At 43.3% G+C, this 15,000-nt stretch overlaps 2 protein-coding genes across 4 annotated transcripts in view; one reads left to right on the forward strand and one right to left on the reverse strand.

The window, feature by feature from the left end:
- The window catches only part of irf5 (interferon regulatory factor 5), a 9,244-nt gene extending 3,487 nt beyond the window's left edge, over positions 1 to 5,757 (forward strand). For 2 of the 3 annotated variants that reach the window (XM_067582392.1, XM_067582393.1), the window contains exons 3-9: positions 2,024 to 2,210; positions 2,870 to 2,895; positions 3,076 to 3,103; positions 3,184 to 3,495; positions 4,043 to 4,432; positions 4,571 to 4,689; positions 5,195 to 5,757. In XM_067582392.1, coding sequence (XP_067438493.1) covers positions 2,024 to 2,210; positions 2,870 to 2,895; positions 3,076 to 3,103; positions 3,184 to 3,495; positions 4,043 to 4,432; positions 4,571 to 4,689; positions 5,195 to 5,395 — 1,263 coding nt within the window. In that variant the 3' untranslated portion in view covers positions 5,396 to 5,757. The remainder of the gene's footprint in view (positions 1 to 2,023; positions 2,211 to 2,869; positions 2,896 to 3,075; positions 3,104 to 3,183; positions 3,496 to 4,042; positions 4,433 to 4,570; positions 4,690 to 5,194) is intronic. The other variant, XM_067582394.1, reaches the window with a different exon arrangement.
- A 1,158-nt stretch (positions 5,758 to 6,915) lies between these two features.
- The window catches only part of tnpo3 (transportin 3), a 29,071-nt gene continuing 20,986 nt past the window's right edge, over positions 6,916 to 15,000 (reverse strand). Inside the window, exons 16-23 of the mRNA XM_067582391.1 lie at positions 13,274 to 13,414; positions 12,986 to 13,102; positions 12,722 to 12,816; positions 12,480 to 12,636; positions 12,202 to 12,369; positions 12,006 to 12,118; positions 7,940 to 8,023; positions 6,916 to 7,531 (exon numbers count right to left, since the gene is read on the reverse strand). Coding sequence (XP_067438492.1) covers positions 7,963 to 8,023; positions 12,006 to 12,118; positions 12,202 to 12,369; positions 12,480 to 12,636; positions 12,722 to 12,816; positions 12,986 to 13,102; positions 13,274 to 13,414 — 852 coding nt within the window. The 3' untranslated portion in view covers positions 6,916 to 7,531; positions 7,940 to 7,962. The remainder of the gene's footprint in view (positions 7,532 to 7,939; positions 8,024 to 12,005; positions 12,119 to 12,201; positions 12,370 to 12,479; positions 12,637 to 12,721; positions 12,817 to 12,985; positions 13,103 to 13,273; positions 13,415 to 15,000) is intronic.

Below are 15,000 nucleotides of genomic sequence, written 5' to 3' on the forward strand. Positions count from 1 at the left end.
ACCCCAAACCTTAAACCCCGAGTCTTAAACCCCGAACCTTAAACCCCAAACCTTAAACCCTGAGTCTTAAACCCTGAACCTTAAACCCCAAACCTTAAACCCTGAACCTTAAACCCTGACCCTGAGACTGTAACAGATCTTCTTTGTAAACATTTAGATCAGCAGATTTATTTTCCTTCATTGAATATTTGATCAGTTGATAAAATTCATATCAGCTGATCTCAGTCAGAACAAGTTTGATTCATCAGTTTAACATTAAAAACAGACAAAAACAACCTTCTTACTCTAAAATTAGATTGAGAATTAGTTCACTGATGAAGGCCATACGATGTGGTTGAACACTCCAGAAAAAGGTAGTAAGTGGACATTGAGTCAGTGTTAAATATCATTGTGACATCTCTGTGGTAAATATTCTATGTGTCACACATCATCAGTATCCAGTCATTACACATACGATCAATAAAAGACAGAAGAACACGCCTGTTTCATTTCCTGGTTTCACAGATCCTGCTCATGATGTCACTTCCTCTTTCGCTGCTTCTGCTTTTATTAGTTTCACTGTTAAAGTGCAGCCGTGTGAATTTTAACGCTAATATTCACTGTGTGTTTCTGACACGTTTGATATCTGAGCTCAATCAGACTCATAAAGTCTGAAAAGTGACGTTTGGAGCTGAATGAAGGTGAAAATCGCCAAAGTTAGAAAGTAAACAGGAAGTGAGAGAACTTTACTTCAGATGAATTAATTATTTATTAATCATCGTAATTTATTCTTTAGACCTCCAGGAGGACCTGATGTCCTAGTTCTGTTGGGTTAAATAGTAATTATAATTATATACGACTATATATAATAATAAATAAATAAACACTGGATATATATAATCCAGTGTTTATTTATTTATTATTTACTTTTTAGTAAAATAAACTTTACTGTGTTTCCTGCAGACCTGGACTAGAAGTTAAATATAGTAACTGTTTGTCTATGTTGTCTGTTGTCTGTTGTCTGTTGCGTCTGTTGTGTTTGTGTTGATTGTTGTGTCTGTTGTGTCTGTTGTGCGTCTGTTGTGTCTGTGTTGATTGTTGTGTCTGTGTTGTCTGTTGTGTCTGTGTTGATTGTTGTGTCTGTTGTGTCTGTGTTGATTGTTGTGTTGTCTGTTGTGTTTGTGTTGTCTGTTGCGTCTGTGTTGATTGTTGTGTCTGTTGTGTTTGTGTTGATTGTTGTGTCTGTTGTGTCTGTGTTGATTGTTGTGTCTGTTGTGTCTGTGTTGATTGTTGTGTCTGTTGTGTCTGTTGTGTCTGTTGTGTTTGTGTTGTCTGTTGCGTCTGTGTTGATTGTTGTGTCTGTTGTGTCTGTGTTGATTGTTGTGTTGTCTGTTGTGTTTGTGTTGTCTGTTGCGTCTGTGTTGATTGTTGTGTCTGTTGTGTTTGTGTTGATTGTTGTGTCTGTGTTGATTGTTGTGTCTGTTGCGTCTGTGTTGATTGTTGTGTCTGTTGTGTCTGTGTTGTCTGTTGCGTCTGTGTTGATTGTTGTGTCTGTGTTGATTGTTGTGTCTGTTGTGTCTGTGTTGATTGTTGTGTCTGTGTTGATTGTTGTGTTTGTGTTGATTGTTGTGTCTGTGTTGATTGTTGTGTCTGTGTTGATTGTTGTGTCTGTTGTGTCTGTGTTGATTGTTGTGTCTGTGTTGATTGTTGTGTTTGTGTTGATTGTGTCTGTTGCGTTGTCTGTTGTGTCTGTGTTGATTGTTGTGTCTGTTGTGTCTGTGTTGATTGTTGTGTCTGTTGTGTCTGTTGTGTCTGTGTTGATTGTTGTGTCTGTTGTGTCTGTTGTGTCTGTGTTGATTGTTGTGTCTGTTGTGTCTGTTGTGTCTGTGTTGATTGTTGTGTTGTCTGTTGTGTCTGTGTTGATTGTTGTGTCTGTTGCGTTGTCTGTTGTGTCTGTGTTGATTGTTGTGTCTGTTGTGTCTGTGTTGATTGTTGTGTTGTCTGTTGTGTCTGTTGTGTCTGTGTTGTCTGTTGTGTCCTGCAGGCGTGGGCTCTGGAAACAGGTAAATATCAGGAAGGTGTGGACGAGCCCGACCCTGCCAAGTGGAAAGCGAACCTTCGCTGTGCCCTCAACAAGAGCCGAGAGTTTCAGCTGAAGTACGACGGAACGAAGGAGACTCCGGTCCAACCGTACAAGATCTACGAGGTCTGTGATCAGCCCCCCAACGCAGGTGAGGACGTTCACCTGAGTGAAGACGCTCTTTGGCCTTCATCAGGAACTTTATTAAGAACCTGAAGATGAAACACGTCAGTCAAGTTGCTCTTTAGTTGAAACTCACATGTAGAGGAAGAACATCATCATCATCATCACTGTATTAGATAATATATATAAACATATGACACTGTCTGATTCATTCATTTTATTGTTTTTTTCTTTGGTGTCATTATTTTTCTGTTTTCATGTTTGGTGTTTATTTTTATTTTATTTTGGTGTATTTAAACGACGTCTCGCTCCACCGATCAGAGCAACTATGAACACTTCTGATGTCGTACAAACCAGTTATTTTCTCGTCCAACGTGACTCATAAAGCGATTCTCATCATGTCTTCAAGCTTCACACTCAAGCTGTGAGGATGATAGTTTAGTTTTGGTGCTTAATAAAAAAGAAAATAGAGTTTGGAGCTGATCTATCAGCGTGTTTAAGGCGGGATCTGAATGTTTTCTCTTAGATGTAGCAGACGCCTGCAGCAGACTTAACATACGTTTAAAGGTTGAGTTTTATCAAACATACATGGAGTCGTGTGAAGAATCAGATGTGGACTCTGTTGTTGTAACTAAACAGAAACAGATTTGATTCAGAAGAAATGACTCAAACTTCTGTTTGTTTCAGAAGCTGCTGAAGACGATGAAGATGAGGTGAGAAATAAAGTTTAAAAACACAAAGTCTCTTAATGTTTTATAATTATTATTACATTACTATCATTATTATTATTATTATTATTATTATTATTATTATTATTATTATTAAGACGAGGTGGGAATTAAAGTTTAAAGTCTCTTCGTGTATTTCTGACGTCACTGATTCTTCCTTTTCAGATGCCGAATCTGATGGACCTCACGATCAGTGAGTAACAGGTGTAGTTCAGTGTCACCATGGAAACACAGTGGTTAATGATGTAATCTGATGATGTAATGTGTTGTCAGACCCCAGGATCAGTGACTCCTTCACCTCCTTCCCGGCTCACAGTGACATGAGCCAGTTCACTTCCACCAACGGGACCTTCGGACCTCCACACGTCATCCCCGTACCGCTACACCCCATGACCCCTGACCTCCCCATGACCTCTGACCTCCCTCAGCAGGACTTCCAGCCTCAGGGCCAGATGGTGGATCAGGGGAGCTTCGTCCAAGACCTGAACTCCTTGCCCCCCCCGGCTGCCTTGGCCCCGATGGAGGCCGGCACGATTGGGGTCCAGAACCAGTCCTGCAAGTACGACCTCCTGAGCAGCATCCCACGTGAGTGTGACCTCTGACCTTTCGCCCCTGGCCTTCAGGAGTCCACAGTTCTAGTCTTGATCCTAAACAGACCGGTTCCTTCTCGTCATGTGACTTGAGCCTAGCTTAGCACAAAGGCTGGAAGCAGGCATAGACTGCTAGCTTAGCTACATCAGAAGAGCTACCTGACTGACACCAAGTGGCTCCTGAGGTGTTCTCAGGTAAACAGGTGATAGAATATTTATTGATACTGTTGAATATGTGTTATTGAAAGATTTTCTGAAACTTCACCTGGACACACCTGTTGTTCAGACCACAGCATCAGGTTCATATATTTTTACTAAATCTGATGAGATTTGCATTTATTTTTGAGATCAAATCAAAATTGTCTTTAAATTCTTTTTGATAAATAATAATTACTGACGTGTTCACTTATTGACTGAACTGATGAAGACTAGTTATATAACTCAGTTGTATAATTATTTAGTGACAACACGTCTGTGCTGTACTAACGGATCTGGACCTGAAGTTTATCGTGATAATAAATGTCCTCTCTGTGTTGCCATAGTAACGGATCTCGACCTGAAGTTCCAGTACCGCGGCCGGCCAATGGGCTCTCTGACTGTCAGTAACCCTCAGGGCTGCCGGCTGTACTTCGGACACCTGGAGCCGTCTCCGGAGCGGGTGGAACTGTTCGGACCCATCACCCTGCAGCAGGTCCGGTTTCCAGGGACGGCTGAGATCCAGAATCAGAAGCAGCGGTTCTACACTGAGGCCCTGCTGGACGTAATGGACCGTGGCCTGATCCTTGAGATCTGGGAGCAAGACATCTACGCAGTCCGCCTTTGTCAGTGCAAAGTGTTCTGGTCTGGACCGGGCATACTCGAACAGGGTCCTCCAAATCCCATGGAGAGAGAGAAGAAGATCAAAGTGTTCAGCCTCAACGACTTCCTGCAAGGTGACAAACGCCTCTAACCCTAACCCCCCTCACCCCCCTCACCCCCCTAACCCTGCAAGATGACTAACTCTCTGCTGTTCAGGTTCTTTGATCCATTCGAGCCTCATGTGTAAAATAAACCGTCTGTGTGACAAACAGGGCTGATCTTGTTCCAGAGGGGCGAAGCGCCGAACCCTCCGCCCTTTGAGATCTACTTCTGTTTCGGGGAGGACTGGCCCGACAAGAAACCCAAAGAGAAGAAACTCATCATCGTGCAGGTCAGCAGTCTGTTGAGGTCATCGCTCGGCCACTGGGGGGCACTCATACCAACGCATCAACTATCTAATGATTCCTCTTTTGTCACAATTTAAATATTTTAAGATAGAAATAACTTCCTGTTAGCTGGGAGGACATCTTGGAATTTAGGATAACACTAAACCAAATTTGAGGATTGCAACAAAATGTTGGACCCTTTCTAACATTTTGTTGTTCAGACATTAATAAACACCAATAACTTCTCAGACATTTTGTGGGATCAGTGTTTGCTAACTGACATTATTTTACAGCTCACAATGCAGTTCGTTCAGCACAAATATTCAGTTTTTACTCAGAATTGACAATTTAACATGTAAATCTTTCAAATTAAACCAAACATGTATTTTAACTTTGAACTTGTTTGGAAGGTTGACGTATTCACTGTGAGTTAAACAGATGACAGATCAACTGGTAGATGGACGACCCGACTGTCTTTAGTTCTTCTGTAACATGGTTCTCTGTTCTCAGGTGGTTCCTGTTGTGGCTCGGATCCTCACAGAGATGTTCTCTGGAGAACTCAACTGGTCCACAGACAGCATCCGGCTGCAGATCTCAAACCCGGACGTGAAGGACCAGACGGTAGAACAGTTCAAGGAGCTTCAGAGGCTCCTGCAGAGTCAAAACATCCAGGGGCCCTGGACCCCAAACGGCCCCTCAACAGGACTCTGACAGTGGGAACGGCTGATGGGTGTCTCATCAGGTCCAGGACCAGGGAGGTCCACTTCCTGTTAAGGTTCCAGTACTAAAGCGTCTCACTGTGAACTGAGATCCTGATCACTTTAGGTTGTCTGTCCTGGATTTGTTGGTCTACAAAGGTTTAAACAGATTGATCAACAATAATCAGAATAAACTTCGGAGAGAAAAGTTTAATTAGTAAACAAACATGAATCTGATGAAGTCGAGCTCGTCGAGTCATCCGCTGATCAGCTCTAAAGGAAATGTGATGTGAAGTGAGTTGCTGATCAATAACACATCTGAGTTTTAAACTGCTTTTAGATGATTTCAATAAACGCCGCTGCAGTATTCTTTCATACCACTTCACATTCTTCTTCACTTTGTTTTAATAAAGCTGATTAAGATCAAGCTCCATCCTTTCACATGGTTTTTATTCCACAGATGGTCAGTTCGATCAGCTAATCAATATTAGGATCAATGATAATTCAGTGTTTAGTCTCTATATAAATTCACAACAGGAAGAAATGTGTTTCTGCCTCGTTCAGATCTGAGTATCAGGTGACAAGAAACACAAACCAGTTGGACGTGAACTCCCAGCAGACGGGGGCTCCGCCAGGTGAAGGTAACACAAAGTAATGATGACATCACATTACCCAGAGGGCAGCAGTGACATCACCTGATGGTGTCAGATTTCTGAGTGAACCTGGTTTTACAGGAAAGTTTGATCCAGATGTCTGGAACATGGTCTAAGACTAAACTAGGTGAAGAAGTTCTGCTCACAACAGACATCACAGTGTGAAGCTTCACTACAGTCGAATGAAACTGAAATATTTCACGGTTCCATGTTTGAGAATTCTGCATTTCAAATAAAAGTTACTGAAGCTAAAAAGTTAGAGATCAATCAATTAATCATTTAAGCTATTGATGAATTAAAAACCTCAGTCCGCTCTGATGTGAGTCTTGTACGTTGTGTTCTGTCTTTTTAAACTGAACATTTTTGGGCTGTGTGAACAATTTGAAGACGTCATTGAAAATATAATGAGCTCTTCATATTAACTTCAGCTGGACAGATTTATGTTCATTCTAGAGTTTCTTCTTTTTCTTCAGTCGGTTCTAGAAACGCAACATTTGAATTCTCACTTCATCAGATTTTTTCATTTCAAACAGCTACAAAACAGAAACGTGTGAAGCAGCTGCAGGTCATCAGAGATCATCGCTCACCTTTCTCTGGTCAAACATGAAAACAGGAACGTCACTGTTGTGTTGCTTGTTCAGGTGTTAGAGCGCTCCGTCTGATCAGACCTGAATGGACTCAGTACTAGTGGCGGACAGAGAAACTGCCACTTTGACCACAGAGGGCAGTAAGGAGTCAGTTCCACATTCACTTATCAACAAACATGAGGAAGACAATTCAGTTTTCATGTTTGACCAGAGAAAGGTGAGTGATGATCTCTGATGACCTGCAGCTGCTTCACAAACTTTCAGGACTAAAAACTACAAACTGAAACGAGTCGTTTGTTGTTTCAGTTGTTTTTTTATTGTTTACAACAAGGCTACATCACCGATGATGTCATGGTGTCAGTTTCTCTGTCTCATTTCCCAGAGTTCACTCTGTCTCACTTTGTGGCAAAACAACTAAAATTCAACCAAATGTTAAAAAGGTCAAAGGTGACGCCAAATCCTCCAGCATTAAGCCTCCACAGGCAGCCGCTCAGCCAAGAGCATCATGGGGTATCGTTTGGCTCTTTATATGGCACGGACAAAAACATCACGACCAAAGTCCAAAAAATAAATCTTCTCTTAAAAACTGTTGACCAGGCACATCCTCCGTTTATTACTGATGATGATCCGGATCAGTTCACTGTGTGAACGCCTCCTGGACCCGACCCCGCCCACCTGACACCTGCTGCAGGTGAGGTCGAGGGGGGGGGTCGACTCCTCCTCAGTCAGTCTGTCCAATCAGTCCTCACTGTCTGTCCACCTCAGAGTGATTCGTCCAGTCCCACATTCAAAGTCCCGCCTCCATCTTCATCATCATCACCATCATCATCATCTCGTCCCTTTGGATCCTCGTCTGCAGTTGCAGCTTTTTGCCGTCACCTCTGAATGTTGGCCAACAAAAGATTTAACCTGAAGAAGAAAACATTGATCATTTTTTAAACACGAAGAAGAAAAACATTGACTCCACACTGGGAACAGTTTCTACTTGGACGGTTATTGAATGTAAAAATAAACTGAGGATTCTGATTTGATCATTTCTAAATCCAATGCACACCTGGTGGGCAGGTGAAGTGTTACCTGTGTGAAGTGTTACCTGTGTGAAGTGTTACCTGTGTGAAGTGTTACCTGTGTGAAGTGTTACCTGTGTGGACTGTTACCTGTGTGAAGTGTTACCTGTGTGGACTGTTACCTGTGTGAAGTGTTACCTGTGTGAAGTGTTACCTGTGTGAAGTGTTACCTGTGTGGACTGTTACCTGTGTGAAGTGTTACCTGTGTGAAGTGTTACCTGTGTGAAGTGTTACCTGTGTGAAGTGTTACCTGGTGTTGAGTGAAGGTCGCAGCTATCGGAACAGTCTGGTAAACTCTCTGATGGCCCAACACACCTGTTTACACTCCTCAGCACTGAAGAGAAGAAGAAACAGAAGAACATTGAAAGTTTGACACATTCTTCTTTAGTCAGACTGATGTTGTTGCTATGGTTACAGATGGATGTTATCCGTTGTGTTTAATGCTCTGTCACATCTTTGTCCTTCAATTAATGAACTTGGTCAAATTTTATTAGTTATTAAACCTGGTTTGTTTCACTTGTTTGATTTTATTGTGCAGGTAAAACAGTTTAAGTGCAGCCTGTCCATGATCATAAAACCATAAAACCAAAACAAAACATCCCCCTGATGTTCAGGTAAGTTCAGGTGTGTTCCCTCGGAGCTCAGGTGTTCCATTCCAGGACAAGTATGAACTCGACTCTGGTTTTATTTTATTTATTTATTTTTTTCAACTCCAGTTTTTCTGCGTTCCACCTTCAGACCAACAAGTCTGAACAAACACCTGTCAGACACCTCAGGCTGCTGAGACGACCAATCAACACGCTACTCTGTCAGCTCCACACTGAGACAATGCTGATTAGTGGTGTCACAACTGTGATTCTAAATGGAAAATCGATTGAAATGAGTGTTAGATTTAGACCTTTGAAATCAAAAGCAGGATTCTACTTGTATTTTTTTCCTCTGTGTGGGGGAAATATTTACATCCCCCAGATCATTCTCTGGTCATTTTCTACCCCAGGAGCAGTAGGTCATGACCTGTCTACTTCAGAGTGCTTCATCTCTCTGTCTACTGAGGTTGGCTGGGGTAAACAGCTGTCCTGATAAGGCTGGCTGTCTCCTACAGTAACCAAAGTCAGGTGAGATATGCTGCGCTTTGTGCATATGGTCAGACTGGTCTCCTCGTAGAATGGATAGAAAGTGACCTGTGTGGTCAGACTACATGACTTCAGTCAACTTAAATCAGTATAGTGTCTTGTTTATAGTTCAATAACCAATAAAGGTATAGAGGTGTGAAAAATAAAGTTTTTTGGAGGTAGTATGGGTAATGATTTGGTGAAGGATTTAAATACTCTTGTCCGGAAGTACACAGCAGAATTGAGCGGCATTGCACAGTGTTTTCACTTGTGCTGTAACTCTGTTCTCCTCAATCAAGCTTAAATAAACGTTCCTGCGACATCCTGGTCTCCTGACAAGTTCCTTACTTTGAGTTAACCTGCTCTACATCAATTCTTTAACACTCTCCACCTCCGACATACTTATGCACATCTGAAGGAAAGAAAACATTTCAAAGACAACACAGCGTAGCTTACTGGTAGCCTCCAGCTGCATTACTTTTCAAAACACCATGGCTACTGTCGCAGTCGGAGATGATGGAGAAACAAAAGAACTGAAAAATCCTCCTGCTTCCTTGAAGTCATCGGTGTGGCAACGTTTTGCTACGCTACGTTTTGCTACGCTATGCTACAGTTTACTAACGTTGGAAACGTACTGACAGATTCAAACTTCCTGCATCAATAATAAGCCAAACATTAAAACAAACAAAACCTCTTTCCTACTGTAGTAAGGTAGATTATGAGCTACAGTCGTCCTCTGAGCTGGACTACATTGGTCTCTAAGTACAGCCGGCTGTGAGACGAGTGTGCAGAGACAATCTACAAAGTGCAACACTTAAACTTAAGTTTCCTCAGCTGCAAAAAGTCACCAGAATAACTCAAGCTGTTGTTGTAAAGTGCCATCGAGTGGCTCTTCTTTTTGTTTTTGTGTTTAACAGTTTGTTCCCAATTAACTACTGAAATAAGTTATTGATATTACATTTTAAATAAATTATTTAAATTTGACTAAATGGCCTTAGTGTGGTACATTTAAAAAAATATGGCAGTTATATCACACTTGATACCATGTAGCCGATCTTTTTAAAGATGTAAATGACAGCTGTCTGAGCATAAACCAATGATCAACTTTGAAATGAAAATCGAATCGTGACCTTTAAATCAAAGGTCAACTCAAATTGTGAATATGGAGAATCATGACAACCCTACTGCTAACGTTACTCGCGTGGCTGATGTCAGGCTCTATTCAGTCCAAATCTGGGAAACAATCAGAAAATAACTTTTTATTGATCTGATTCACTAGCTTTATCTCTACCACTGCTTCCTCTCTTCATTCACCCTCTAGCTTGCTCACCCACAGCTGCTCTCTCTCTCTCCTGAAAGAAAAGTCTAACCTTTAGTTTTACCGTTATCAAACATAAAGAAATGTCCTCCCCTCCTCCTAGTAATGTCTTTATACTCCCTCATGTTTACAACTCTGATCAGTCCGAGCTCCAGCTGGCACGTCAGGTTACGTTTCTCCAAAAGTTGACTATGGATCAACTTTCTCGCTGCAGGCTGGTGTAGCGCTGCCACGACCAAAACCCCCTGATGTTACTCGCGTGGCTGTTGTTACTCGCGTGGCTGATGTTACTCGCGTGGCTGATGTTACTCGCGTGGCTGTTGTGGCTGATGTTACTCGCGTGGCTGATGTTACTCGCGTGGCTGATGTTACTCGCGTGGCTGATGTTACTCGCGTGGCTGTTGTGGCTGATGTTACTCGCGTGGCTGTTGTGGCTGATGTTACTCGCGTGGCTGTTGTGGCTGATGTTACTCGCGTGGCTGATGTTACTCGCGTGGCTGATGTTACTCGCGTGGCTGTTGTTACTCGCGTGGCTGTTGTTACTCGCGTGGCTGTTGTTACTCGCGTGGCTGTTGTTACTCGCGTGGCTGATGTTACTCGCGTGGCTGTTGTTACTCGCGTGGCTGATGTTACTCGCGTGGCTGATGTTACTCGCGTGGCTGTTGTTACTCGCGTGGCTGTTGTTACTCGCGTGGCTGATGTTACTCGCGTGGCTGATGTTACTCGCGTGGCTGATGTTACTCGCGTGGCTGATGTTACTCGCGTGGCTGTTGTGGCTGATGTTACTCGCGTGGCTGTTGTGGCTGATGTTACTCGCGTGGCTGATGTTACTCGCGTGGCTGATGTTACTCGCGTGGCTGATGTTACTCGCGTGGCTGATGTTACTCGCGTGGCTGTTGTTACTCGCGTGGCTGTTGTGGCTGATGTTACTCGCGTGGCTGATGTTACTCGCGTGGCTGTTGTTACTCGCGTGGCTGTTGTGGCTGATGTTACTCGCGTGGCTGTTGTGGCTGATGTTACTCGCGTGGCTGATGTTACTCGCGTGGCTGTTGTGGCTGATGTTACTCGCGTGGCTGATGTTACTCGCGTGGCTGTTGTGGCTGATGTTACTCGCGTGGCTGATGTTACTCGCGTGGCTGTTGTTACTCGCGTGGCTGTTGTTACTCGCGTGGCTGTTGTTACTCGCGTGGCTGATGTTACTCGCGTGGCTGTTGTGGCTGTTGTTACTCGCGTGGCTGATGTTACTCGCGTGGCTGATGTTACTCGCGTGGCTGATGTTACTCGCGTGGCTGATGTTACTCGCGTGGCTGATGTTACTCGCGTGGCTGTTGTGGCTGATGTTACTCGCGTGGCTGTTGTGGCTGATGTTACTCGCGTGGCTGTTGTGGCTGATGTTACTCGCGTGGCTGTTGTGGCTGATGTTACTCGCGTGGCTGATGTTACTCGCGTGGCTGATGTTACTCGCGTGGCTGATGTTACTCGCGTGGCTGATGTTACTCGTGTTGCTGGTGTTACTCGTGTTGCTGATGTTACTCGTGTCGCTGATGTTACTCGTGTTGCTGATGTTACTCGTGTTGCTGATGTTACTCGCGTGGCTGATGTTACTCGTGTTGCAGATGTTACTCGTGTTGCTGATGTTACTCGCGTGGCTGATGTTACTCGTGTTGCAGATGTTACTCGTGTCGCTGATGTTACTCGCGTGGCTGATGTTACTCGTGTTACTGATGTTACTCGTGTTGCTGATGTTACTCGTGTTACTCGTGTCGCTGATGTTACTCGTGTTGCAGATGTTACTCGTGTTACTGATGTTACTCGTGTTGCTGATGTTACTCGTGTTACTCGTGTCGCTGATGTTACTCGTGTTGCTCATGTCGTCTGTTGCTCACCTGGTGACCTGTTTGTGGAAATCAGTCAGCTGTTTGTGAGTCACTGTCACCGCTCCTCCTGACGTCTCCTTCGGTAAACCTTTCAGAGCGCTCTCTAACCAGCGACAGAACGTCTGCAACAACACATAGTTCACATATCAGAGAATACCTGAGGACTGACAGGTGTCACACCTGGAGCGTCAGCGTGTGTACTCACCGGCCGGTCGAACACCATGACCTCCCACAGAACCTCAGCTACATCGGGCAGTGTGTACGGTGGCAAACAGAAACAACACGAGTGCATCAGCTGAGTGATGAGCTGCTGACCGTGCTGCTCCATGGCCTGACCAATCAGCTGCTTCCTCACCTCAAAATCCTCCTCGTGCTGCATTAAGAACAAAGAGAACATTTAACCTGCATGTTCTCTGAGAATGTTTTATTGAGTTTTCAATTAAGTTTACAGTAGAATCTGACTAATATTCCGTGTTCACTCACGTCGTTGGCGACACCGGTGTGGATGAGGTCTCGGACAAACTTCATGACGCTGCAGTTGGCGTCTCGGTGGTCCAATGAGGTGGCGGCGATGGCGCACTGGATGATGTGAACAATTATGCTGCTGCTGAGTAAAGTGACGGGGCTCCGCTGGACAAACCTGCACATAGACACAAACTTCAGAGGATGTTCCTCAGTAAAACCTCTGGATGACATCATGTGATCAGGTGAGCGTGCATACTCACCTGGTGGCCAGTCTGAACAGGTCATCCACAGTGTCGGGGTGATTCCTCAGACCATTGGGCTGCTCCAACAGCTGGAAGGTTGGCATACACAGAGCCTGACGGAGGGAGGGGAGGTCAGTTTAATTTGAGTAAACATCATCACATATAATGAAATATATAACTACAATATCACTATAATCACACTGAAACAAAGTGTAGTCAACACATTTTAATTCTCTAACAGCATCTTAAACTACTAATGTTGTATATTGCATCATGTTTCACCTGTAACATGTCGAGCAGTCCCTGCCTGCAGCCCTCCTCCATGCCATACTCGTCCACCAGGATGCTGCCCAGGTACAGGAAGCAGGAGTGTGGATACACCTGGTACACACCCACCATCTGACATCCAAACATATCCAAAGCAGTTAGAAACAACATGAACAGGTGGAGAAGAGACCTGCTGGATGTGTTTTATCACCTGAACTGATTGATTATGAAACCAGATACACAGCACCCCCCCGAGGCTGCACTGCTCATTACACACAGGTGTGAAAGACAGGTGCATCTCACCTGAGTGACCAGCGGCTGCAGCAGTGAGGCGGACCCTTTTCCGACACATCGTACAGCGAACCTGAGACAGCGACAGCATCGCTCCACGATCCTGTTATCAGCCTGATGAGTGTTCAGAGTCTCCGACAGAACCGGCCAGATCTACAGGTGAGTCACATGATGCAGGTTATAGGTCTTCATGGGTCCACTCGGTTCTGAGGAACCGAGACCTGACCTGGGACCCGAGTCGGACCGGGTCAAAATTCTAATCAGTCTAATCAGGTCGGGTGTCTTTTTTGCAGGTCTTGGTTCTGTATGTCAATGTGTCCGATGTGGTCACATGATCAGGGCATACGCTTTAATCATTGCAGGAGAAAACGGTGTTTTGAGTAAGAAGAGAATGTAAAGTGAAGTGAATCGATGTGAGGAACAAGTTAAAGGACAAAAGGAGGTAAAACCAGCTGGAACATCAGCTGTTTGTCTTGTTTTATGCAAAAAGTCGACAAAGACGAAAAAAAAGAAAAAGTTTCTAACAGAACCGAAGCTGAACTGAAGATTTATGCTGTAAAATTAATTATGGAATTTGATTCACAGATATTACATTTACTGTTATAATTTAAATTAAATTAAAAGTAAAATGTGTTTTTGTCTGTCTATCACCCAGGTGGCTACAGAAGGTTTTGTTTTTGGTACAGGAGGTGTGATGGGATTTTTAGTTATTATGTTATAGCTAAATCTGGGTTTGAAGCATATAAACAAATTATTTTCTTTCTATGACTTTACACATTAGATCTTAGGTCTGTTTCAGGCCGTGAAGACGTCTGATACAGGTACGACCCAGGTCAAATATATTATCAGATACTACTTATGATATCTACAGGTGAGTAGTGATATAACAGAAGGATGGTAGTTGATCGGTGATCCGAACAGATCGTCCCCAACGGTTCGGCACATATCTGAACTGCAGATTAACAACAAAATTTAATGTCTCATTGAAGACAAAGTAAACAAACTACTGCAGCTACAAAGTCATGGACAGACAAGCAACAACCAAACCAGCATCTAACGGGTCCAGAGTGACATATTCAGGTATGTTTACATTCTGTTTAATGTTATTAAATTAGCTATCTAGCTGCTTAGTGACGTTAGCGGTGCACTTTTACCCGCTGAATGTTTGTTTGGCGGCTCGCTCAACAAGCTGCAGAATAAGATGTGTTCATGTTTGTAAGTTATCAGGTTTTGATGATGTGGACACAGACTGTTGTTTCATTCACTACCGTGTTTAAAGGAGGAAGGTATCAGGCCTCATAATGCAATTTAATTTAACAATTGAGTATTGAATATTTTATATATTTCAAGATTTTATTTAAAGCTGTTATGTAACTAAAACTGACTAGACCTATGTTATATATTTTGTTAAGTTGTGTACTTACATTTATCCCAAATGTTTCCAACTATTTTCAAACCCAAAGAAATCCATAATGTAATCAAGGTAACGGTCTGTTTCATTTGGTCGCTTGTCAATGGTGTCATACCTCCTCTACCACGTATATGCACACAAAATGCATGCATCAGCTTGTGGTTGTCCACTACAATGGCGTCTACAAGAGTGTACGCATACAAGATAATACATCCGTGTTATGGTTGTTCAACAGAAACTGTCATAAATTGACTTTTATTCAGTTATTCAGTCAAGACACATTTTTATGTTGCATCCTGTGTCTGCTGAACAGCGTCAGAGAAACACT

The sequence above is a fragment of the Thunnus thynnus genome, chromosome 23 (assembly GCF_963924715.1).
Source record: "Thunnus thynnus chromosome 23, fThuThy2.1, whole genome shotgun sequence".
Lineage (NCBI taxonomy): Eukaryota > Metazoa > Chordata > Actinopteri > Scombriformes > Scombridae > Thunnus > Thunnus thynnus.